This window comes from Nesoenas mayeri (assembly GCF_963082525.1).
Source record: "Nesoenas mayeri genome assembly, chromosome: 1".
Classification (NCBI taxonomy): domain Eukaryota; kingdom Metazoa; phylum Chordata; class Aves; order Columbiformes; family Columbidae; genus Nesoenas; species Nesoenas mayeri.
In genome coordinates, this window is record NC_137541.1 from 85,451,727 (window position 1) to 85,478,635 (window position 26,909).

The window sequence follows — 26,909 nt, forward strand, 5'->3', positions numbered from 1 at the left end:
TCTCTATTTCTCTTTCAGACTATGTTCCTTCTTTCCTTTACAATTGCCTAGGACGTGCTCCCCTCCATTCCAACCCGGCTCATCAGCCCTTCTGGGATACTCACACTTGTGCACCTGCTGCAGCTCTTGTAGAAAGAAGTTTCACACACGCTCATTCCATCCTTGCAATCATAAATCGAGCTGAACACACATGCAAGGTTGTGATCTCACACCATTCTACACATACCATTTCCTATACACCTATACAGAGCCACAAAATCCCAAGGTCTCACAGACCTTCCAAGAGCACATAGGCTTGTCTCTGATCTATAGCTGAGGGTAAACACTTGTGTGCTTGTTGGAGATCATCCGTCTTTCCTGTAAGTGTTGGAGTGTTTCGCTCAGGTCTAATGTGCTCAAGCTCGATAATCAAGGTCTAGGATATCTGCAGACCGGTCCCTGCTTGTGTAGAGACAGTGTGCCTGAAAGTCTGTGTTCGTTAGCGCCTGCTGTATCTAACCGTCGCTCCATACTCGTCTGAGTCTTTCCCTCCAAAATCATGGGGGTGAATTTCGTCGCACATGTGCATCTTGCGCTAGTGTTGAGCTCAGCTGAGTGTGTGTCTTGACGCTTGGTGTGCGTTGGCTGTGCCCGTGTGTAACACAGCACAGTCAGGAGTGCGCAAGTGAACAGAGAAAAGGAAAATCGCATAGGTAGAAGCAACGAAGCAAAACCGATTCAGGATTGACGTTTGCTCGACAGAGACAGATTCCCCGCGCTAACATTTCACAGTTACACGAGAAGAAAGCTGAGCGGTACATCGACCGGAGAAATGTTTCCGCAGAGGTGATGTAGTGAAAGAACAGCAGTGTGCGCGGCAGTCAGGACTGTGCCTGAAAAGCGCCAAAACCCGCAGAGCCTGCGTTCAAAAGCTGGTGGCGATGTGACTACACTGAGGCACGTTCCCGTGTCTGCGACTGTATAGAGTGCTGTTTCATGTTCACACAAAGGCTCACGGTCCGCTTTTTCTTCTGTGTGTGCACACGCGTTTCCGTTGTCTCTTCCGAACACCGGTACCTCTGTGCGTGCAGAACGACGTGGTCAAACGCATCTGCCTGTGTTTTGGTAAACAATGGAGTGTACGTGTTCGGACAGCGGCATCTCCGCAGACGTCTCCACAGACCCAGTTCTGAAAGCCCCGCACCCTTGGACTGAACGTAGAAACAACCAATTGCATCGGTGTGCGCAATCACATATTCAAGACGGACGTCTTTAATCTCACAGAAACACTACTGTATTTGCATTCAAGCATGTATCCGAAACGATGTGTGATCAGATGAGCTGCCGGTATTTGCTCTGTTCTGCATGCTTCGTTGTAGCTCTCTTGACGGCCGCAGGCTTATCGGCTTGCTTTATACGACTGTGTAAAGGGATAGCTTGAGAAAGCTTGCCTTTTGCCTACTTCAGCGCCGGAAACTAGTTGCTACGCCTTCCCTTTTTTCCACGTGCACACACACGATTCCTCACCGAGAACCACGCAGAAACCTTTCCACAATCACCCAGCTGTGTGCACACATCGCCACGTGCACGCACACGCAGCTAGAGAAAAGCACCTACCTTTTCACGCACCGATGAGTAAAGCAAACGCCTGGCCACACACATGCACACTTCCACAAGCGCGCCCACTCCCGTCTCTTGACAGAAAGACGTACGTGAAATGTAGTGACATGCTCGAGGGTATACAAGTTTGTTGATGTGTAGCGTACTGCAAGAAAGCATACGTGCGTGCACGAGAATACACCTTTTAAGGATATCTGCAGAAATGCGCCTGCTGCTCGGGTTTGTGACACACGTGCTCTCCTATGGGGTTTGTGTCACACACACTGTCCATGGCGGTTTGTGACACACACACTGTCTAATGGGGTTTATGACACACGCACTGTCCAAGGGGGTTTGTGAAATACACACTGTCCATGGGAGTTTGTGATATGAACACTGTCCAATGGGGTTTCTGACAAACACGCATTCCAAAGGGGATTGTGACACACACGATATCCACGGGTGTTTGAGACACACACGCTGTCCAATGGTTTTTTGACACATGCACTGTCCAGGAGAGTTTGTGACACAGACGCTGTCCAATGGGGTTTCTGACACATACACTGTTTAGAAGGGTCTGAGACACACACAGTATGCTGTGGGTTTTGTGACACACACACTGCCCGGGGGGGTTGTGACACATACCCTGTCCAAAGGGGATTGTCACACTCATGCTGTCTAATGGGGTTTGGAACACACAAACACTTTAATGATGCTTGTGACACACAAGCTGTCCAGGGGCGTTTGTGACACAAATGATGTCATATCGGTTTTGTGAGACACAAGCTGTCCAGTGGAGTTTGTGAGACACACACGGTCCATGGCGGTTTATGACACACACGCTGTACAATGGGGTTTGTGAGACACACACGGTCCATGGCGATTTGTGACACACACACTGTCCAGCGGGGCTTTGTGACATGCACACAATCCAATGGGGTTTGTGACACACAAACTGTGCAATGATGCTTGTGACACACACACTATCCAAGGGTGTTTGCGACACACACACTGTCCAATGTGGTTTGTGACACACACACTGTCCATGGGAGTTTGTGACACATACACTGTCCAATCGGGTTTGGGACACACACTGTCCGATGGGGTTTTTGACACACACCCTGTCCAGGGGCGTTTTTAACACATACACAGTCCAGGGGGGGTTTGTGACACACACTCTGTCCAAGCGGGTTTGTGACACACACACTGTACAAAGGGGTTTGTGACGCACACACTCTCCAATGTGGTTTGTGACACACACACTGTCCATGGGAGTTTGTGACACACACTGTCTAATGAGGTTTTTGACACACAGACAGTACAATGGTGTTTGTGATACACACACTCTCCAATGCGGTTTGTGACACACACACACTGTCCAATGGGATTTGTGATACACACACTCTCCAATGCGGTTTGTGACACACACACAGTCCATGGGGGTTTGTGACACACACACACTATCCAATAGCGTTTATGACACACACACTGTCCAATGGGGTTTTGACACACACTCTTTCTAATGGGGTTTGGGACACATGCACTGTCCACGTGCGTTTGTGACACACACACTGTCCATGGGGGTTTGTGATACACACACTGTTCAATGGGTTTTTGAAAAAGCACTGTCCAGGAGACTTTGTGAGACACACGTCATCCAGTGGGGTTTGTGATACACACACTGTCGAGGGGGGGTTGTGACACACTGTCCATTGGGATTTGTGACACACAAACTCCACCTTAAGCTCGAATGGAGCATCAAGGCACACGCATGCTCTCTCTTTCCCTATACCGAGTCGTGTATAGAAACCGCTAAACCTGCGATCCGCAGTAAGATACCACGAAGCATGCCGTACGGAGAAAATACCAAAAGATCCTCAGTTCACACATTGTTTCTGATACATGCTTGAACGCAAATACGTTTTTGCTGCTGTGGTATAAAAGACGCCAGTCAGAATATGTGATTGCACGCACCGGTGAAATTGTCACATAGCCACCCGCTTTTGAATGCAGGCTCTGCTGGTTTTGGCACTCTCCAGGCACACTCCCGAAAGCCGCGCACAGTTCACTTGCAAAATGTCGTCTAGGGAAGCATTTCTCCGATCGATCTACAGTTCTGCTTTCCTGTCATGTTACTGAGAACTGTCAGCACAGGGAATCCGTCTCTGTCGAGCACACGTCAATCCCTCTTTGGTTTTCCTCTCTTGAGTCTGCCTAGATGATTTTCCTTGTTCACTGGACTCCCACTTCACTGGAGCAGTCATGGCTGCGCTGTGTTACACACAGGCACAGCCAACGCACACCAAGTGTCAAGAGACACACTCTGCTGAGCTCAACACTAGCACAGATGCACATGTGCGACGAAATCAACACACGTGCTTGTGGAGAGAAAGACATGGACTCACACGCGTGTGGAGCGATGGATAGATACAGCAGGCGCTAGGAACACAGACTGACTTACAGGCACACTGGCCGCACACCAACAGGGACCGCTCTGCAGGTATCCTAGACGTTGATTATCAAACCAGCCACACTGACCTGCGCAAAACTCCCAGACACTTACAGACAAGACACATTCTCTCCGACAAGCACACAAGTGTTTGCTCTCAGCCATAGATCAGGGACAAGCTTGCGCAGAGACGCCCTGTTGCTCTTTCGCTTTTAGACATGATCTGTTTCTTTTCTCTTTGTAGATCGACTGCTGAGGGTCCTTCCTCGGGCCACTGTGAAGCATTAGCTATAAGTGAGAAGTATCTCGGAGCAGCATTCAGTACTGCCTACGACTGTCTATGCTCTCTTACTAGCAGAACTGCCTTGCATGTGTCCGCGTGAGAAATGCAGGACTGGGCAACGTCGTCCTTCACACTCCAGTGGGGTTTGAGACACACACACTGTCTAGGGGGTCTGTGAGACACATACTGTCCGACGCGTTTTGTGACACACAGGCTGTCCGGGGGGGTTGTGACACATACGCTGTCCAGTCGGGTTTGTGAAAATCATGCTTTCTAAAGGGGTGTGTGATACACACACAGTCCCATGGGGTTTGCGACACACAGGCTGTCTAGGTGGTTTGTTTCACGCTGTTTACTGGAGTTATTAACACACACACTGTCCAATGGGGTTTGTGACACACACACGCTGTCCAATGGAGTTTGTGACAAACACACAGTGTCCAAAGGGCTTTGTGACACACAAGCTGTCCAGGGGGTTTGTGACACACAGACGTTTTCCAAAGATGTTTGTGACACACATATTGTCCAATGCGCTTTTGACCTGCACACAGTCCAGGCGGGATTTTGACAATCACAGGGCCAATGGGTTTTGTGACACACACAAAGTCCAAATGGGTTTGAGATACACAAACTGTCTAGGGTGTTAGAGACACACACACTGTCCATGGAGGTTTGTAACACACACGCTGTCCAATAGGGTTTATGACACACACACTGTCCAATGGGCTTTTTGACACTGTCCAGGGGGGTTTGCGACAAACACACTGTCCAATGGGGTATGTGACACACACACACTGCAATGGGGTTTGAGACACAAACACTATCTAGGGGGTTTGTGACACACACACACTGTCCAATAGGCTTTTGACACACACACTGTCCAGGGGGGTTTTTGACAAACACGCTGTCCCATGGGGTTTGTGACACACACAGAGTCCAATAGGGTTTGCGACAGACACACTGTCCAATGGGGTTTGTGACACACAGTCCAGTGGGGTCTGAGGCACACATGCTGTCTATGGGGATTTTGACACATATGCTGTCCAATGGGGTTGGTGACACACACACTGTCTAGGATGTTTGTGACACCCACACTGTCCATGGGGTTTTGTGACACACAAACTGCCCAATGGGATTGTGACACACACACACACTGTCAAATGGAGTTTGTGACACACATTGTCAAAAGGGTTTTCTGACACACACATTCTCCAGGGGTGTTTGTGCCACACACGATTTCCAATGGGGTTTATGACACACACACTGTGCAAGGAGGTTTGTGACAAGCACACTGTCCAATGGGGTTTCTGAAACACACACACTGTCCAAAGGAGTTTGTGACACACAAACTGTCCAATGGGGTTTGTGACACACACATAATCCAAAGGGGTTTGTGAGACATAGGCTGTCCATGGGGGTTCGTAACACACACACTGTCCAATGGGGTATGTGACTCACACACACTCCAGTGGGGTTTGAGACACACACACTGTCCAGTGGGGTTTGTGACACAGACGCTGTCCATTCGGGTTTGTGACACACACGCTCTCCTATGGGGTTTGTGACACACACTCTGTCCAATGGGTTTTTGTACACACAAACTGTCCAGGGGGGGTTGTGACACATATGCTGTCTAATGGGATTAGAGACACTCATGCTGTCTAAAAGGGTTTGTGACACACACACAGTCCAATGGGGTTTTCGATAGACACAATGTCCAATGGGGTTTGTGACACACATGCTGTCCAATGGGGTCTGTGACACACACACTGTCGAATGGGGTTTGTGAGACAAACATGCTATCCAATTGGGTTTGTGACACACACATGCTGTCCTATTGTGTTTATGACACACACACTGTCCAATAGGTTTTGTGACACACACGATGTCCGTGGAGGTTTGTGACTCACACTCTGTGCAATCGGGTTTGTGACACACACACAGTCTAATGGTGTTTGTGACACACACACTTTCCAATGGTGTGCGTGACACACACACACTGTCCAAAGGGGATTGTGACACATATGTTGTCAAATAGGTTTTGTGAGACACACACTCTCCGGGCTGGTTTGTGACACACACGATTTCCAATGGGGTTTGTGACACACACACTGTCCAAAGGGTTTTGTGACACACACAGAGTCCAATGGGGTTTGCGACAGACACACGATGTCTATGGGGTTTTTGACACAGACGCTGTTTAATGGGGTTTGTGACACAAACACTGTGGAATGGGGTTTGTGAAACACACATGAAGTCTAATTGGGTTTGTGACACACGAAACTGTCCAATGGGATTTGTGACACACACATGCTGTCCTATTGGGTTTGTGACACACACACTGTCCAATGGTGTTTGTGACACACACTCTGTCCAAAGGGTTTTGTGACACAAAAGTTGTCAAATGGGCTTTGTAACACACAAACTCTCCAGTGGGTTTTGTAATACACACGATTTCCAATGGGATTTATGACACACACTCTGTCCAATGAGGTTTGTGACAAACACACTGTCCAATGGGTTTGTGACACGCACATGCTGTCCTATTGGGTTTGTGACACAAACACACTGTCCAATGGGGTTTGTAACACACACACTGTCCAATGGAATTAGTGACACACACGCTGTCCAAAGGGGTTTGTGAAACACACATTGTCAAATGGGGTTGTGACACACACACACTGTCCAAAGGAGTTTGTGACACAGGCGCTGTCCAATGGGGTTTGTAACAAGCACACTGTCCAGAAGGGTTTGTGACACACACACTATCCAGTGGTGTTTGTGACACACACACTGTCCAATGGGATCTGTGAAACACACGTTTTCCAAAGGGGTTTGTGACACACATACTGTCCAATGCGCTTTTGACACACACACTGTCCAGGGGGGGTGTAACAAACACAGTGTCCAATGGGGTTTGTGACACATACACATTCCAATGGGGTTTGTGACACACACACTGCCTAACGGCTTTTGTGACATACACACTGTCCAGGGGGGGGTTGTGACACAATACTTCCCAATGGGGTTTGTGACACACATATGCTGTCCTACTGGGTTTGTGACACACACACTCTCCAATGGGGTTTGTGACACACAGTCCACTGGGGTTTGAGACACAAAGGCTGTCTATGGGATTTTTGACACACACGCTGTTCAATGGGGTTTGCGACTGTCCTGGTTTTGTTAAAAACAAGTTTCTCTTTCAGTGAATTTTGCCTGTCAGCTAAAGCCTTCATATTAACTGCATTTTCCTGGAGAACCAGACACATGTTTTGGTAAAACCTAGCAATGGAATGCAAACTTATTGATAAGCATGGATGGACATCTCGCGAGAGGGGCGACGAGGAACAACTGACCAACTGTGTATAACATTCCATTCACGTGAATACTTCATATAAAATGGGAGATCACAAGGATCTCGGCCCTTCTTTTCCCTTTTCCCTATGGCCGACATTAGGAGAGGACCTTGCTAGTCGTCCCTGCGAACTGAGGCCTAGTGACAGACTGAATCCAGCTCTGGTTGGCTGTGGAGTCTAATCCAGGACTTTGGGTGCTGGCTCTGCAGTTGCTGAGACTTTCAAGATTGGTTTTGTATATTTTGTATTATTTTCTCTATTCTTATTAGTAGCATTAGTAAAACATCTTTAATTTTTTTAACTCTCTTCTCTCTGTCCTTCTTTTTCTCTCCCGATCACCTGTCCTGAGTGGAAGGGGGGAGAGGGAGGGGCAAAAGGGGGGAGTCGGGGGGGAAGAGGGGGTTAACAATACATCTGCCAGGGTTTTATTGTCACCCCACAATCTTAACCCTCGACAGATAATTGGCGCCCAGCGTGGGGCAAGAGAAAGGGGTAAATTTGGAGATTTTTTGGCTTTTCTACGGCTCTGACGTGCCTTTCAATTTTCTTGGCACGGTGCCAACTCATAGAGTTGTGATACTCGCGCGCCTGTTTGCTTCGGATATTATTTAGTGCTATTAAGGCAAAGTGAATTCCACTGATTTAAAGATGTTATGGCTCAAGTTGTATCAGTTATTTTCTGCATTGTGCTCACTGATTCCATATCTGTGTTGGGCTTTCTTTTTAAATCGAAGTATTCATTATATAACAACAAGGAACTGGACAATGCTCATGATGATACTGTGTGGTTTGTCACTGGTTTATTTCATTATACTGCAGCCGCTAATGAATTTCTACTCGCTTCTGCTTTACCTTGAAAAGCCTCCAGGAGAGATTAAAGAGCCGTACGGGTCTGTGTTTGCTAATTGGTCAAGCGAACCTTTAGAAAGGCTGACTAACAATACTTTCGTTTTTTCGCTAGGACAGTTCGCAAATGTTTTAGAGAATTTCGAATACCCTTGGAGTTTTGATAGAACTGTGATGGTGTTATCTGGTTTGCTGAATGTGTGTCAGTTTGTGCTTCTGTTAAGAGAAATGGCGTTCAACAGGAGGTTTGCGTCTCTTTGTTGTCCTGAGATTTGCGGTGCGTCTTCGGAAGCTTCGGCAAAAAGCACTCCGAGCCGCTCGAGAAAGAGCAAAACAGTGAAAGCTGCCGTTGCAGCTGCTGCCCCCGCCACGGCGCCTTCGCAGGCTGAAGGTACAGCTCCTACACAGAGTTCTTCTGCCAAGGTCACTTCTGATAACACTAAGTGTCCGTGGTGAGGCTGGTGGGCTGAGGGTCCTCAGGGTGGTGGATTCCCTATCAGTGCTGTTTTAAGCGAGCTTTTTTTATAGCCCTCCGAGTAGAGAAGAGTCTGCGGGGGAAAGGGGTGATTGCGAAAGATCGACAAGTCTCGACAAATCCGGGGCCATGTTGAAGGGTCTGAGCTTTTCCCCTTTGTTTGCCAAGCTGTGCATATCAGAAGATGGAGCTATGTACCCTCCAGCTCATCCCCCACCTCCAGTATTGGCCAGCTGGCCTGGGCTGTGGCTTGTTAGCTTGTTGTTGATATGTAAATCGCAGTTCACCCTATACTGAATGTGTCATCTCCTGTGGCTGGATGAACTAGTTTCGCTACAATGTTTTCAGCCATGATCCTTATCAATACACAACACCCTCCTCCAGGCTGAACAAACCAAGTGACTTTAGCTGCTCCTCATATGGCTTCCCCTCCAAACCCTTCACCAACTTTGTAGCCCTCTTCTGGACACTCTCCAGTATCTTTTTTTATACCGTGGTGCCCAGAACTGCACACAGTGCTCCAAGTGAGGCCACACCAGTGCAGAGGAGAGCGGGACAATCACTTCCCTGGTCCAGCTGGCAATGCTGTGCTTGATGCAACCCAGGACATGGTTGGCCCTCTTGGCAGCCAGGACACACTGGTGGCTCATGTTCAACTTGCTGTTGACCAGAACCCTCAGATGCCTCTCCACGGAACTGCTCTCCAGTATCTTGTTCCCCAGTCTGTATGTACAGCCAGGGCTGCGGTGCCCCAGGTGCAATATCTGGCACTTGCCCTTGTTGAATTTCATGCAGTTGGTGATTGCCCATTTCTCCAATTTGCTCAGATCACTCTGCAGGGCCTCTCTGCATCTGAGAGTGTCAACAGCTCCTCCCAGTTTAGTGTCATTGGCTAACTTAGTATTCCCTCAAGTCCTGTGTCCAAGTCATTTATGAAGACATTGAACAGCACTGGCCCTAAGATGGATCCCTGAGGAACCCCACTAGTGACTGGTCACCACCTGACATAACCCCACTTACTAGAACCCTCTGAGCCCAGCCCATCAGCCAATTACTCACCCACAAGTGTTTTTCCAGCTGTATGCTGGACATCTTGTCCAGGAGGATGCTGTGAGAGACAGTATCAAAGGCTTTACTGAAATCCAAAAAGATCACATCGACAGGCTTCCCTTGGTAAACTAGGTGGGTAACCTTGTCGTAGCAAGAAATTAAGTTTGTTAAGCAGGACTGTGTTGTCATTCAGATGTTTTTCAGTAACTTCTAGAATAATCTTCTCCATAATTTTGCGAGGCACAGATATGATGCTGACATGCCTGACAAAATGCAAGGCAGGATTTTAACTGGTAGATATCTATTGGGAGGGTGTGAGAGGCCTTGTAATTAAGGGTGCTGGCCTATGATGTGAGAAATCTGAACTACCACATCAAACTTGGCGAAAAAAAGCCTGTGAAATATTCTTAATTGCTGTGTGTATCTGGTAAGATAGCTGTGTATAATTACAAGTAAATGGTGTGAAGAGCCAACTGACTATATAAAAACTTCATTACAGTAACTTTTTTGGCATTGATATGTCGGGTAGGAGCACGGTTAAAGAAAAAAAAAAAGACAAAAAACCACATGGATATCCTTATCTCTTGCTGAGAAAGTGCTTTTGTATGTGTACCATATGTGTCTCAGAGAGGTGGTGTCACTGAGATACTCCCCTCACTGTGCAGTGTAGTTCCACTGAAAATTCTCTGTCAAAAAAAAGAAAAAAAAAAGATCACTATAATCACATTGACAGAGGTTCTTCTAGTGGAGGTAAATCTTGCCGGCTGAATAGAAGCTTTTTTTTTTTTTTTCCAAATATACTGCTTGTTATTACAGATTTCTAAAAACCAATTCACTTTATTGGTTTTGTTGCTTTTACTGTGTGCACATCTAGCTGACTGAATTTCTGGAAGATAAATCAGCACATTTATTCACTGAGTTCAGAAAGAGCTGGATGCATGGGATAACATATTTGAGTTCTTTTCGATATGTGAATTATTCAGGAGGGATCAGATATACCATAGTAGTCTGAAGGCTTTGATAGTCTCACTTGTGTTATGATACTTATTTTTTCCCCCTTATATTTTTTCAGGTTTCAGTCACAGCCCGAGATGACGTCCCCTTCTTTGGACCCCCTCTGCCAAATCCAGCCATATTTAGAAAGGTTTGTTTCTCTTGTCCACTGTTAGATGGCAGGGTAATATGGTACATACCCTGGAGTTCTGAGTCAGTGTTGTCAGTCTGGCTACATGACTTTGGAGGTCTAAAGAGCAGAAAGGCAGAGCTTTTCTCATGTGATATTTTTATTATTGTTTTCATTTCTAGTCTAGTCTTCATCCTGTTTTGCAGAGTGCAGAGTTTCGTGAATTCCTTTTGGCCAAGCTCATCAATGCTGAGTACAGCTGCTATCGAGCTGATAAATTTGCTAAATTAGAGGTGGGTCTATTACCTTGTTGTTTGCATTAAAAATTATAAAATTATATTACTGCCAGATTAAGAAAATACAGTATAACTTTTTACTTCTACTTCTTATTTTGTGTTGCTTTAAAAAGGAAGATGAAATGTTATGATACTTGGCTATGTGATACTTCCTTCGTATTTCACAGCAGGTGTGATAGAATATGAACAGGTACCTCCTAATGTAAAGGTCTAATCCTCAAGTAAGAGTGGGAATATGATGCATGCATTTTGCTGGAGGAAATTCTGTTTTAGCTGAAACTCAGTATTGTGCTGCAGGATGTGTACTGATCTCACTGATTTTGGTTCAAGGTACTAAAATTCTGTTCCACACTCTGCTGCTTACCTGATCTAGAAAAAAATGCCCTCAATTCATGCCTCTTTTTCATCACCTGTAAAAAAAGTACCGGTGTCCTTTATGACTTGCTTTAGAAAGAGTTTAAAATGGCTAGGTACTATTGTAATATGTTCCATAAAATCTAAGCCACTAAAACCACATCTAAAACCACTTCATACTGTTTAAAATAATCTTCATGATGTTTGGTTTTGTTTTTGTTTTTTTAAGACAGATGTGAGACATTGCAAAAACAGGAAAAATAATCCCTCCGCCCCCAATAATAGTTGTGTTTTCATTCCTAATGTTGACGCAGGAAAGAACTCGGAGTGCCCTCTTGGAGAGCCTTTTTGAGGAGCTGCAGCTTCGCAGCCGCAGTATGATGGGGTTGCCCATAGGGGAGGATGACAAGATAGAGAATGGCAGTGGGAGCTTCCTTGAGAATTTCAAGGTGAGCCATAGTGGATTGATTCCTTTACCCAGTTGCTCATAATTTTCTCAAGCTCATTGTGTGTCCCTCCAAGGAATATTCACCCTGCTGGTCAGCTGTGCTTAGGGTGAGACAGAAGAAGTCTTTCAATCCAGCAGCCTTTCTCTAGAGCATCTTCAACTCTCCTTTGCCATATGTCTCAAGAAAAATTTTTCCCCTTCCTGTGCGCCTTTCTACAGAGCTACAGTGTGGCTTAGGGTGGAATTCCTTATTGTCCCTAAGAAATGAAATTCTTTATGCTTCATGCTGTCGTCTAATGTTAGACGAGGTGTCACTCCATGACTTACAGAAAAAGGAATGAGTGTTTGCAAGAGGAATAGTAATACCTAGTAGCAAGCAGCTTTCAGTTCCTACAGCATATCTCTTTCACTTAATTTTCCTCATAACTGAAATATTTGCAAGAGCCACTGCAAGAGCGTTTCTAATGTATCTGTGAGTGTACCATCTAGAGAAACTGTGATGCTTTACTTACTCTCTAAAAGCCAGAGATAATTTACTTTCTTTTGTTCAGTGTAGATTACACTTTGTTCTTTTTCTTTTTCTTTTTCTTTTTTTTTTTTTTAATCAGGTGGCAGAACTTATTTTAAAAGTGATCAAGATGATACGAGATAGGAAAGTTTTTGTACAAACAGGAAAACTGAGTTTTGAACTGAGAATCTTATATCATTTTCCTATCTACTTTTCCTCTCCCACTTCTGTGGAAGTGCCTCACCACTTCTTTTGTGTAAGTTAGCTGTCTGGACAGAGAAATACATTATTTCTTCAGATGACCATGGTGGGCTAGTTAGAGTTGTTAAGGGCTGTCAAACTAATCCATTTACATATAGTTATATGCGTAGCTTTGGTCAGAACTGGGATGCTTTGATGAGGTGTGTTTTTACATACAATCAGTCTATCCTGCCTTTGCTGCTAAACAGGAATTTCCTACCCATCTGGGTCTTACACTAATTATCCCAAAATGTCCTTTTCTGACTTATAGCAGATGCTGTGATTTGCATGTCATGTAGACATATGACCTTTGCAGAAGGCTGGAAAAGGCTGAGTAAACTCAAAAATAGCTTTTTCAGATGCTGCAGACTTTAGTATGGCTCCTTTCCCTTTGGAACCAACACCCAAGTTCATGCAAGACTGAACCTTACAGTCTTGAACAGGAGTTTGATTTTCTGTTTTGTAGCCTGTACTGGGTAAGAATTCTTCAGATTATGCTGTCTTATCCAATCTGCTGGGATACTGGTAGGGAATCTCTATTTTTTGCAACAGGAAAAGGGAAGTGAAAGTAGAGAATAAACTTGAGGAAGAGATCTCCACTGGCAGTGAGCTCCATGAATTGGCTAGGACCAAAAATGGGTAATATCTAAGATGCTGTCTTCTAGGAATTAGGATTTCTGTGGTTTTGGTGCTGGTTTATCACACCTTTCCACCCAAACTGTGGTACTTTTCCTACTGCTCTACTGTGTGCAGGTCTATATGTGTATCTGTGTTTGTTTGTTTCCCTGCTTCCCCACTGTTCAGCGGGTGATTAGAGGCCGCAGCCAGAGCCTGGATACCATGGGGATATCCATGAGAAAGCAGCAGCCAGCCACCCTGCCCAGCCGCCCAGCTACACCTGGCCTTGCCCTCAGCCAGAGTGTCACCGAGGGCCATAAGGCCATTGCTGCGGTAAGGTATTTGAGTGGGCTGTAAGAAGAAACCTGGCATACCTTTGTGAGCCATCCATACATTCTTAGTTCTCTTTCCCTATTAGTTTGTCCTTTTGTCTTTCTGTGAATGTCTTTCTGTTGTACAATCCCATCTCACAAGTGGTGACAGCACGTGTTGCAATCTGTTTTGTCTGTGCCTATCTCTAGCCTCAGTTCATGTGTAAACTAGAGCTGAGATTGATGCAGACTGGGAGGAGAAAGCCAAACATGATTCTGCATCAGATATCTATCCTGGATTAGATCCTGTATGTTGCCATACCTTAAAAAAATGCATGTACTGTGGTTTGACTAGAATGGTGCTGTATTCTCATATGGCAAGAGCTGAGAATATAAAGACACTAGATCTGTTCCATTTTCTTCAATTTCACCAATCAGATTCTTTTCTGTAATATAAACAGGTGTGCAATGCTTATTCAAGGTGCGTTTTTGCTGTAAACATAATTTGTATGTTGGGAACAAATAGCAGAGTTAATAAAGTTTGGGGTGAGAAAGAGTGAATATTTCTAGTCACTATCAAAGGCTTTCTTATTTGATAAGGATACCAAACATATGTGATCAATGTGAGCATAACAAATCCATGACAAATGTTACCAGAAAAGGATCCATGTTTCTGATACTGGAATTATGGTCACTTTGGCCAAAGTGCATCTAGCTGATTATGGTCTTTGCACTAGTGATGTCAGTATACAGGCAAACTACAAAAACACATCTCTGAGTAAGCCAAGAAGGTTCCTTTCAGTATGGAAATTTATTGGTGACAGTTTCCTCAGTTGTATGCATTCCTTATGTCAGCACAACTAATTCACAGCGTAGTAATGATGAGTTTGCTGCCTCCTTCTCTCCTTTAACTTCTATTTTTCTCTGCCTTCCTGATTCTGCCTCTCCTTCTCTCATCACATGGGGATACCTCCCTTCCTGAGCCTCTTTCTCTGTATAGTGGCTGTGTATCTTGTTCTGACTTTGTTTCTGTATCTTTCAGTCTCTTTCTTGTACCACCTTTGTAAGCCCTAGATTATGTTTCTCACTGACAGAAAGTACTCCTTGCACCAGTGGAGCTGAGCTGTTCTATTGTATTGCAAAGCAAAGGAGAGGATCTGGATCCACATTGCAAACTCTCTTCCATGCTTTCAGTTCTCCACAGTGTTTCCCGTCATGTTTCCCGCTCTCTTTTCTGTCACACTTTCCTTTTTTCTAGTCTTTTGCCTTGCCTGGTAGGAGCCCCTCACGTACTCGAGCTAGCTGGTTCCATGGGCGACGGAGTAGTGCCATTGGCATTGAGAACATACGGGAGGAAAAGAGGTATGAGCCGTGGGAAGATGAGACAAAGACAGAAAAAAAAAAAAAAACATAGAAGGAGATGAGAAAGGGGAGATAGAAAGGCATGTATAAGGACAGAAAGGTAATTGACAGGAATGAGTATGGAAATGGAAATGGTTGGAATGGGAAGAAAAGCCTCATTATGAGTTAATGGAGAAATGGACAATTGACAGAAACAAACAAAACAAAAAGGGCTCTTTGTAAAGGAGAATAATCAATATGAGTGGAAGAAGGGAGGAAATGGGTGGAGGAACATAGTAATGTCACTCTTAAATATTGTGCAATATGTTCCAGGACTCCTGGTTCTCCTGTTCTGTATTCATCACTTTCAGATAACAATCAGATTAAAGGCTTCTATTTGGCAAGGGAGAATTGGGTGCTTGGTTGGTTGTTTGGTTTTGTGTCAAAAAGTTCAAATAGACAAAACTTCTGATACCTTGAAAAAAAAGGATTTTTTAAAAAAAGCTTTAAGTCAAAACAAATTAGATGGTGTGAGAAATACTTAAAGGGTAACATACAGGTTCAAGGAGTGATTTGGCATATTTGACAGAATTTTAACCATTCAAAAGTTGTCTGTTGGTCACAAGAGATTTAGTTAAATCAAATTTGTCTCAGTTCTTGCTGAGGCTCCTTTTCAAGATTATACAGAGTTTCAGAAGTCACATGAGTGCTCTGCATCTAATATACATTTTTTCCAGGTGCAAGAATTCCGGAGGACAGCTTACAGACTCAGCGTAAAAGGGGGAAAAAAGCTATCTTTAATGTGGAAAATAGTGATTTCACAACAGGAAGAATTACTACATTTTCCCTTCTAGGTATTCCCTTGGACCTTTCTTTAATGAGATGCCTAGGACCTAATCTGAATAAAAATAGTATAGAATACAGTATAGAACCTTCTTTGAGAAAAATTAAATCTGAGACAACTTCCATGTAACAGTCTAAGCCAACACAGTAGCCATAGCTCCTCACTACTTTGAATAGTTTTGTACCTTATGCAGCTGCACCTGCCAACCCATTACATTGTGTACAACATTATTCACTATCCCCTTAAAAGATCTGTAAAAGTTTTCTACAACAAGGAAAATCCCTAGATTTCTTTTCTTTCTGTTTTGTTTTTGTTTGGTTGGTTTTTGTTTTGGTTTGGTTTTTCCCCTGGCCTTTGCTAGGAGGGAATTGGCAAGTTATTTGGTTTATTTAGCTTTCCTTTTGTTTATTTGTAATCGTATTATAGATATGAGGAACAGTGAGCCTTATCTTGTGTTCTGTGAAAAACTATTTGGTTGATTCTTGAAGGTGCAGTTTAACCAGCAACTGGTCTGTTCTAATGGTTCAATGCCACTGAAAAGCAGTCCCACTAACTCTTTCAACTACCCAATCCTGTCCTATTCCTTGTGATGGCTCAGATGTTCAGTGAACTCTTCATGGAACTGATTCAGCCCATTAATCTAACAGAAAAAGTATCAACTTTCACTGGATTGTCTGCCAGGTTCTGCCATGAACTGGTTCATGCATGAGTCTGATGGGTACCTGGGCTGATGGGAAGTACACTCAGCAAGAATGGGGGAGACTGGAGCAGTCTCTCTGGCAGAAGAGAGATTAACACACTGTGTGTGACTTCACCCTGAAGCTGTAGTTTAATGGTATGCAGGCTCTGACAGCAGAGCTGACCCAGGAGGAACTTTGTGAGCTCCATCACTGAAGCAACAAAACTCACTCAAAAAAACCCTGAGTTTTCCAATCCTTAATTAAACATACCCCACTTTTCAGTTACTTACACAGACAGCTTGCTTCAGAAGTATCTTGACAAGTACTAGTAGCAACAAAACTATTGTAACCCTCCTGAAACAGAAATTTGCTGGATCCTTTTTCTTTGTGCAATAAATACATTAACTCTCTAATCAATCCTAAAACTTTCTAAGACCAATGAAATGGGGAGGGTAGAAGAAAAAGAGGAAGAATTAAAAGAGAGTACAGAAATTAATTTTAACTTTTATATCAATTCAAAAGGAGCTTAAAGCTGGCCATTTCTAATATATTGCCCTCAACAGGTCACATGTGAGGAACCTACTCTTCTCAACACAACTGTACTTTCATGTGTATATGAAAGATCCAGCTTTGTAATTGTGGCTGGTAAGAAAGTGTTAGAATAGATAGTAGTTAACTCTGACCATGGGGTACAGCTGGTTTCTATTTTTTCCCAACAGAGGCACTGCAGAGAGGATACGGAAGGTGCTGGACAGTCCAGGAACTTTCTTTGACCTGAAGTCTGATGGATCCTCCAGTCCCAGCTCTCCAGAATTCCCCAGGAGGATAAGCAAGTGAGTTGAAAATAATTTTAGTATTTGAAATACACTCAGTGTGTCTGGTATTGACTTAAGCATGGTGCATGTCTTGCTCTCTTGGAGGATTTACTAAGATTGCCCACACCAGGCATTGCAGTATCTTAAAAGTTGTATGTCTGGCCATGGAACAGTAATTCAAGCATGCAAGTAAGTAAGTCAGCTTTCTTAAACAGCCAGTGAATAAAGATTGAACCATTTAAAGGTGATTTGGCTGTATCTTTACTGTAATGTTAGTTTGCATCCAACAGGATACACAAAGCCCTAGCAGTTCAGTTGTCCATGCTTACTCATGTATTTTTTTCCTCTGTAGTTTGCTCTGGGTTGATTTTGGAGCTTCATGGAGAAGCTTGGACAAGGGTTTGTTGGAATGTTGAGTTGTGTTCAAGTTCTGCCCCTTCAAGCAGGATTCACGCTGCTGCTCCAAACCAGTCTGAACTACTAGTCTGTTTTCAGTCCCCCCAAAGTGTTACAGTGGGGTCTCGTGTGTTGCACCTAAGTTTCATCGCTAAAGTACGCCATACCATACCTAGTGTACTCCTGCAAAATACTTCACGTGGTAGTCTGCAAAATAGTTCTTCAGTTTCTGGTGGTCAAAAACTATATAAAAATGTACTTTCCTGGTAGTGCATCTTTGCTGTTGCTAAGCTGCATTATGCTGGGATGTGATCCTATCTAGGATACTTCAGGACTTAATGGAAACTATACATTTACATTTACAAGATTCCAGAGCAGCCTGTCTCTAAATCCAGGACTGCAGCTGACTTTCTGGAACAGCTTGCCACACCTGATTTTTTTCATGAGAACTTGGATGAGACCTGTGGCAAAAAGGGCACTGAGTACTTTGTAGTAAGGCATGTCCCTTTCTCAGGACTGGGGCTGCTCTAGGAAACTTTCGGGAAATGCTCTAGAGCCAGGCCTGTGTGTTGCTCCAGGTGCCAAGTCTGATACGGAAGGGCCTTCCTTCCAGGTAGATCCAAAGCTCCATAAGAATTGCAGGCTGGTGACTATCTGCAGTAGTTCAGCTGTGCGACTACCCAAAATGTTGTCACAGCCAAGGTGCAGAGTTCTGGTAAATATGTTTTTGTGATACTAGTTTTTGGTTTAGGTGGGTGTCCAAAATTTTGGTGGAGGATGAGAGCACAGCTAGGAGATATAGACCATTTAAGATGCTAGCTCTGGCAGCAAACGATAAGAGAGAATGCAGGACATGGAATCACTGATTGGTCAGCAGCTCCTTCCAGCCTTACCACATTATTCTACCTCCCCATCCTCATACTGCCTGGGACCTTGTTAATGAATTAGAGGTTCACACGTGAAGGACTCTTGCTCTGATTAGGCAGATGAAGTAACCTTGCATAATCAGCAAGAATTCTGCCTAGTAAGAAAACATCTCATAATTTGGTTAGTCCTGGTTAGCATACTGTAGAATGTGTGCATGTCCTGGAAGAAAATGATGAAGCTTTCTTGACATCTGTTCCTGATTTCTACATTTGATTGCGGGCTTCATCCACTTCCCAGCCCCCAGTGTCTATTCATCAGCTGAGGTGAACCAGATGCAATGGCTGTTTCAAATTGATATGACATGCTTTCAGAGAGCAAACATACCATGGGATTTCACTGACAATACTTGCATGAATATTGTTTATGCACATGAGGCATGACCTGTACGATTTGGCAGTCTATTTCTGTCACCAGGATTCTCTCTGAGCATCTTTTTCCAGTCCTGGATCCAAAACCACTTGTACAATCACCAGAAGAAGTCTTTTCACAGTTGTGGTAGTTTAGCTCTTTCCTGGACAGTTTGTTTACAAGGTGGGATGTAACATGGAGTTTAGTACAACTGGTGATTAGCCAGAGTTAGAGTTGTAATTTCAGAGTTAGGGACCAGCCCATGTACAAGTCATAGCTTCTGCATCATAGCTGGGACAGGGAATCAAGGACATGGAATTCCACCACATAGAGCGCACTATATTCGCCAAAACAGTATTAGCACATTATTGCAGTAACAGTCTAGGAGTTTAATTCTAACAGGCTATCTCAAAGATAGTTCTACTGAAATAGTATTGTTCATTAATTGTGAAGCCACAAATCAGGATTGTGATATAGGCATATTTCTAATGCAAAAAGAGTTCCAGCTGGTTCTAGAGCAATTTCTGCAGCCCATATTAAAAATGTCATCCCTGGCAGTATGTCAATCAATCCACTCCTGGTTCTCCCCAGAGAGTAGTGTCACAGGAAATTTCTCTGTCACAAAAATGTTCAGCATGTTGCTGCTGGTCTTAAATAATAATTACAGATTCTAGACCGAATCAAACCCTTAGTCCATGTTGTGCTAAAACCAAGCTGGAAATAATGTAAAGGGAACACAGATTAATTCTTTTACAGTAGCGCTCTCTTTCCTCACATGCTGATTGCCAACACACCATTCTGCAGTGATTAGCTTGCAGTCCATGAAACTGCATTGTTCAGTTGGGCTTCTCTACCACGTGCAGGGACAATTACCCTTAGTTTTTCTGCTTTACTGTCCAGGTAGGCTTCCAAATAATCCTTCTTCCCATGGGATAGACTTAAAAGAATGAACCCCGCCTAAGTAACCACATAGCAAACCTCCTCAGGATCAGATGGCTTTCTGGGTTGCATCTGAAAAATCAAGCACTGTACTGTGTACACCCAAATCCTAGGAAAAGTTTTTTTGTGTTTTCCATCCTTAGACTCATCTGAGTAGGGACATCAAGCCAATCAAGCGCGGACCAGATGCTTCTCTGTCATTGGTTACCTACTGAAGATACCGGCAAGACTTTTGGGGTGAAATGAGAGCCTTGGCTAAGAGGAGCATGAACTTACTTAGAGGACCTCAAGGACTGTGGAGAGACCAAGTGGCACCATGTAATGCTCCACTGGCAGTTCCAGGAGCAGGAGTCCTGGGAAAGGGACGTGTCCAGATAACTTCTATTGGAGCATTTTGGCTCTAGCCCATTCCCATTGCCCAGTTAGCAGCCATTGAAACAGCCTCTACTAGTGATGAGGGAAAGAGGCTGCTGCTGAGTGCCTCTCCTTCTCTTCCCCTCCCCTCTTCTCAGATGAGCCAGAAGAGAACAGCTTCGCCTGCAGAAGGCAAGAGCAGACAAACATCTTTCCACCTCTGTCTCTACTGTCTTTGGATGACATAGGTCAGTAGGTGAGGATGGAGAAACCTGCTGAGGAAGGATGCTGAGAAGGAGATACTTTGTAAAAATCTGGGCTCTAACTCACTTAAATTCATGTTATTGATTTGCTCTGCCAATAGAGAAGCGTGTTGGTCTTCATTTCCTCCAAAATATATTTCCTAACCTCCTGAGGAAATACCTTTGGCCTATATTGGCCCTGTCTTTACTGTTCTCCCTGTTGCATGCTGGCATGTGATATGCCTGGGACTTTAGGTTTCATTACTGCTTGTAGGTCAAGACTGGCCACATTTTGCAGTGTTTCTGAAGGAATAAACATATTTAGTATCTTGAAGGTGTCTTATCTTTCTTGCCTCTCCTAGCTTTTTTGGGTTTCTTAACATTTTTAAGCACTCATCTCTCTCTTATTGGCTGATCTCTTCTGCAGGCAGTGAGTATTTCACCATAAATGTTAGGTTTACATGCACAGTGCACCTTCCACCATGTGAGCTTATCAGCCTCATGAACTGCTCTTTCTCCTAGATGACTGTAAGCAGTGGATCCCAAATTCTGAGCTGGGAGAAGCTGACCTAAAGGGTCCTTTTTGACAGATATGAAACATGGTATATATCATGGCTATCTCAGTGACCATGACATTTGAGAGAGTGGCAGTCAAGTGATCCAATAGATTTTGCTTTGAATGTTCCTATTGTAATGGCCCTGTGGGAGCTAAAAGTCTAGTGGGATGGACCTACAGGAGCCTGGCTACTGGCAGCTGTGCACATACAAAATCACCAGGAAGGGCATCCTCACCTAGGTATGTTCCTATCTGTAAGCAGGAGGACCTTTCTGACATGTCTGTGCAAGAGCTTGACACTCAATCCTAATGGCTTGGCACTGAGACATCCTAAAATAATGCAGATCTCAGTAATTTGTTTGTGCCTTCCCATTGCTTCCTTGAATTTTCTTAGTTAATAATTCTATAATACTGGTTAATGTCTCTAAGTTTTCCTTACTCCTCCTGTTAAAACTGTCTGGAAACATAGCAGTAACAATTCATAAGCTCTACGACATGAAAAGTGTGCTTTTATAGCTTCCTTGTACTGTCTGGAATTTCACCAGACCAAACACAATAGGCTGAGAGTGGATGTGGGTGGCCAAGGCTGGGTAGTGCCTTGCCTTTATACTCAGTTTAACACCTCAACATGTTGTATTTAGGCTTCTAAAATCTCTAATCTCCAAAGTGAAGGCATCTGTTGATTTTAATGAATGTCTAGAGGTTAACAGTGCTTAAATGCAGGTGGTTTGACTCACTCTGCTTGAAGACACTTAGGTCTGTGACTTAAAAATTCAGTCTTGTCCTTTGATTATAGTTATCCAGCATGGAAACAAGAAGTGGTGTTTCTACTAAATGAAGTAGCAACTAGAAATTAAGGAATGCAAGCCAGTTCACCAGAATTGGAAAAACTAGCTGTGGATGAATAATTTCCTGTTGCTGACTACTATATGGTAAAGTTATGTCACAAAAAGTGCAAGCCTATGTGTAACAATAAGCCTGATAATGTTGAATGCTTACATTTCACAGAATGCTCAGGAGTCAGACTTCAGGATACTGCGTGTTGCAGCCATTCTCACGTTCTTCATCCAGTGTAAGCAGTTGCTGTAGTAGTTTGAGGGAAAATGAAACATCTGAGGAAGAGGAGAATGACAGGGTGGGTGTATGAACTCTAACAGGCTACCCTCCCTGATTTTACCAAGTGCTTTATTAAAACACGTCTTCTTTGCCCTCTCCAGGAGCTGAGGTGCTCTCTTAAGGGCCTTCCAAAACAGGATTCAAAGGTTCAGACTATGTGGCTGGATGACAGTGACTGCACACCCAGTACTTCCAGCTCACCAGGTAAAAAAGAAAGAAAGAAAAACAGAAAAAATCCTCTGGTTATGCTTCTAGAAACATATGTGATGTTGAGCTACAATCATTTTGGAAAATCTTTCGTATGCCATCCTTGAGATTTGGGAAAGCATAGGTAGATAATAGGCTGAGAGAAATGGGAGAGAAGCCAGCATGCAAATCCTAATGGGGAATGGAGAATGGGAAGTGTGTTCCAGTAGCATGAATAAATATTGCTGTACACACTGCAGAAGGAGCTACAGTAGATTGCAAAGAATGAGTGTGTTCCTGTGTGAGTGTGTTCATGTGTTTCTATGGAGAACAAGCAAGAACAGAACAAGCAAGGGCTCAGTTAGCTTTAATTTTCTTAGGACAGTCTCAAGATGATATTCGAAAGAAATTACAGAAACTGGAGGGGGCACAATTACGAGATCTGGATGTTATGTTAGAAACAGCCTGGAAAGTTAATAATAAGAGAGAAAAGGAACAGTCAAGGCATTATCAGCAAGACCTGTTGTCCAAGGAGAAGGTGGGGGAGTAGGAACAGGAGTCCGTGGTAGATGAATTAGAAACGGTCAAGGGCGTGGTTTTTGGAATGTTCAGGGAATTCCTTTGGGACCTGTTGTAAAGCTTGGTTCAAATCAATGTGCTTATTGTAAGCAGCAAGGACACTGGAAAAACGAATGCCCGAACTGTCCCGGTTCCATGAGTTGGGTACCAAATGCAGTAGGAAATGCAGTACAAACTATAGTGCTGGGGGAGTATAGTAATGACAGCTGACTATATGAAAGCACAAAAATGGATACCCAGAATAAGGAGCCCTTAGTGACGGTACAAGTGGGAGACCAGGATGTGAGATTTTTTGTGGACACAGGGGCTACCTATTCTGTGCTAAATTCCTTACAGGGAACAGTAGGTCATAAAACGACAACGATTGTTGGTGCCACAGGGAAGGAAGAAGTACGGCCATTCCTACAACCCTTAGATTTGTGTTTTGGAGGAAAGGAATTAACCCACAAGTTCTTATATGTTCCAGACTGTCCAGTTTCCCTTTTAGGACGGGATTTATTGACCACATTGGATGCCGTAATAACATTTGAGGATGGAAACCTGGTAATGAAAATTCCAGAATCTAAGGTAGGACAAATTCTGTTATTAAAAGAAAACCTGGTAGTGAAAATACCACAAGCAGTGGAGGAGGCTGTGATGGACTGACATACCTGGGAAATCAAAACCAGCCCAGCCTGTAAAAGTGGAACTGAAGGAAGATGCCAAGCCAGTACAGTTGAGGCAGTACCCACTGAAACTAGAAGCTAGGTTAGGCATAGTACCTCTAATTGAAAAATTCTTGAAATATGGTATTCTAGAGGAATGTGAATCAGAATATAATACTCCAATTTTTCCAGTAAAGAAACCTGATGGTAGTTATCAATTAGTCCAAGATTTGCGGGCTGTAAACCAGATCACTAAGGACATTTATCCGGTAGCTGCAAATCCATATACCTTGTTAACATCTGTGAAAGAGAAATATAAATGGTTTACTGTACTTGATTTAAAAGATGCCTTCTTCTGCATACCCCTTGACCATGAAAGCAAAAATTCCCATTGCCTTTGAATGGGAAAATCCACACAATGGGAGGAAAACTCAATTAACCTGGACACACCTTCCACAAGGGTTCAAGAATAGCCCAACCATCTTTGGAAATCAACTAGCCAAGGAACTCGAGGAATGGACTACAAAAGGTCATATCATGATCCCTCGACAATGGTATTTGTTGCTACAATATGTAGATGATATTCTGATTGCGACTATGGGAAAAAGGATAGAAGAGTTTGTATCCCATATGGTGACAACAGTATTGGAACAAAAGGGGGGCCATTGGCTTTCCTCAAGCAGAATGATGAAATACCAGGTAATTCTGACAGAACAAGATGATGTTGTTCTAAAAATTACTAACCTAATGAATCCTGCGGAGTTTTTGGGTGCAGGTACTGAAGAAGGAGATCTGGAACATGATTGTGTGGAAGTCATCGAATACACCCATGCAAGTCGTCCTGATTTGAGAGACACCCCGCTGGCAGAAACTGACTGGGAACTCTTTACTGATGGCAGTAGCTTTGTGGAAAGTGGAGTATGGTATGCAGGATATGCGATCACTACTGTCAAGACAGTAATTGAGGCCAAACCCTTACCACCAAACACCTCAGCACAAAAAGCGGAATTAATCGCCTTGACTAGGGCATTGGAACTCAGTGAGAACAAGAAAGGTAACATATGGACTGACTCAAAATATACTTTCGGAGTTGTTCATGTGCAGGGAGCCTTTGGAAAGAGTGGGGACTGCTCTCTTCACAAGGAACAAACATTAAATACCAGAAGGAAATACTGAACTTGATTAATGCCATTCAGAAACCATCACAAGTTGCTATAATGCACTGTAAAGCTCATCAAAGTGGAACATTGAAAATTATTGGGGGAAATCAGCTTGCTGATCAAACAGCTCGGTCGGTGGCACGGCAAGTGAGAACAATGGTGGGTCTTGTCTCCCAGAAGGTAAGAGCAATTGATTTATTACCTTCAGAGCCACCTAAATATTCCATAGAAGATGAAAAACTTGTAAGTCTAGTAAGAGCCAGCAAGAATAATTCTGGGTGGTATGTAACCACCAATGGACAAGTTGTGGTGCCAAGCACTATTATGAGAGGAATACTTCAGACAGAACACCAGAAGTGTCACTGGGGTGCAGAAGCATTGGTAACTTATCTAAGGAAACAAATTATCTCGGTCCAGATGTTAACAATGGCAAAGTCTATTACAGCTAAGTGTGAAATTTGCTTGAAAAATAATCCTCTAGTAAAAAGAAAAATAGAAATGGGGAAAATTAAGACAGGCATGCAACCCGGGGATTATTGGCAAATAGATTACACGGAACTCCCCAGAACTCGTGGATGTAGATATCTACTCGTTGTGGTGTATACCTTTTCTGGATGGCCAGAAGCCTTCCCTTGTCACACCAATCAAGCAAAAGAAACTGTGAAATGGTTATTAAAAGAAATAATCCCTAGATTTGGGGTACCAATAGGAATATCATCCGATAGGGGGCCCCATTTTGTGGCACAACTGATAAAGGAGGTTAGCAGATGTTTAGGGATTCATTGGCATCTGCATACTCCCGGGAGGTTTTCTCGGTAAGGACCAGCTGATTGTTTCCAGGGTTTAAGGTGTTTAGGTGCAGAGGGTTCTGTTTCCGAAGGTGCAAGACACGGCACATCCAATTCTAAAGCGTTACTGCTACTGTTTTCTATAGCCATACACGTGCCCTCCGGTGGCCACTGTACTTCACTAGGCAGGTCATATTCAGGCCACCGGCGAGTACAATATTCAGTTAATTTCTTTTTACTCATTGATTGTCCGAATCCACCCTCCTTCCAATGTTTCAACAGGCAATCTAATGGTGACATCTTTGTATTGCACGTATCAACACAGAAGGATATAGATAACTAACACAGAAAGATAACACAGGTAACTTTACCAGAACAACAGTAAACACGGATCAAATCACCAGTTTCAACAGTAAATACAGATTAAATCACCAGAACTACAGACCAGGTGCTGAGCAGCACTAATAACCAGACCAGGTGCACACAAATTACCAGACCAGACCAGATGCCGAGCCCGCAGAGGTTTCCCTCTGGCTGACGGACGGCTGCCTAGGCAATACCCCGGGAGCTCCCTGCCCAACCGAGCGTGGCTTTCGCTGCGTCTGACCGGCAGGCTACCAGATGCCTGACCAGCAGGCTACCAGACCAAAACCAGACCAGGTGGGTAGCCAATAATCCAGATAAAGCACCTTCTTACCAGTCAGAGGTCCGTCATGAGCAGCAGAGGGTCAGTCGCATCCGATGCACTCCCCAAGAATACCTCGGTGCTAGCCGGAGCAGGATCGAGACGTGACCCACCTCAGCAGCCCACGAGGTCCCACCTGGGTCGCCAAAATGTTAGCAATAAGGACACATAACCACAGGCGTAGTTATATGCGGTGCTTTATTTCAGCGCTGGGAAACCAGGGGTTCACACCCAAAGCTGGCTTCCCTGCTCAGTTTAAGTTACACAGTATTTATACAGTCCATTCACATACATATTCGTATATTCATTAAGATACGTAACGGTTACTCAACATTGATTGCAACATCGATTGCAACATCTTGGAACTATTT

General features: G+C 44.0%; 1 protein-coding gene across 1 annotated transcript in view; it reads left to right on the forward strand.

Annotated features, from left to right (window-relative positions):
- Positions 1 to 26,909, forward strand: part of LOC308042135 (rap1 GTPase-activating protein 1-like) — a gene marked incomplete at both ends in the record, with an annotated part of 189,226 nt that overhangs the window by 116,919 nt on the left and 45,398 nt on the right. The window contains 8 exons of the mRNA XM_080347247.1: positions 11,113 to 11,184; positions 11,370 to 11,456; positions 12,128 to 12,262; positions 13,814 to 13,960; positions 15,197 to 15,300; positions 17,523 to 17,636; positions 22,389 to 22,515; positions 22,598 to 22,700. Of these exons, the coding sequence (XP_080203373.1) occupies positions 11,113 to 11,184; positions 11,370 to 11,456; positions 12,128 to 12,262; positions 13,814 to 13,960; positions 15,197 to 15,300; positions 17,523 to 17,636; positions 22,389 to 22,515; positions 22,598 to 22,700 (889 nt within the window). The remainder of the gene's footprint in view (positions 1 to 11,112; positions 11,185 to 11,369; positions 11,457 to 12,127; positions 12,263 to 13,813; positions 13,961 to 15,196; positions 15,301 to 17,522; positions 17,637 to 22,388; positions 22,516 to 22,597; positions 22,701 to 26,909) is intronic.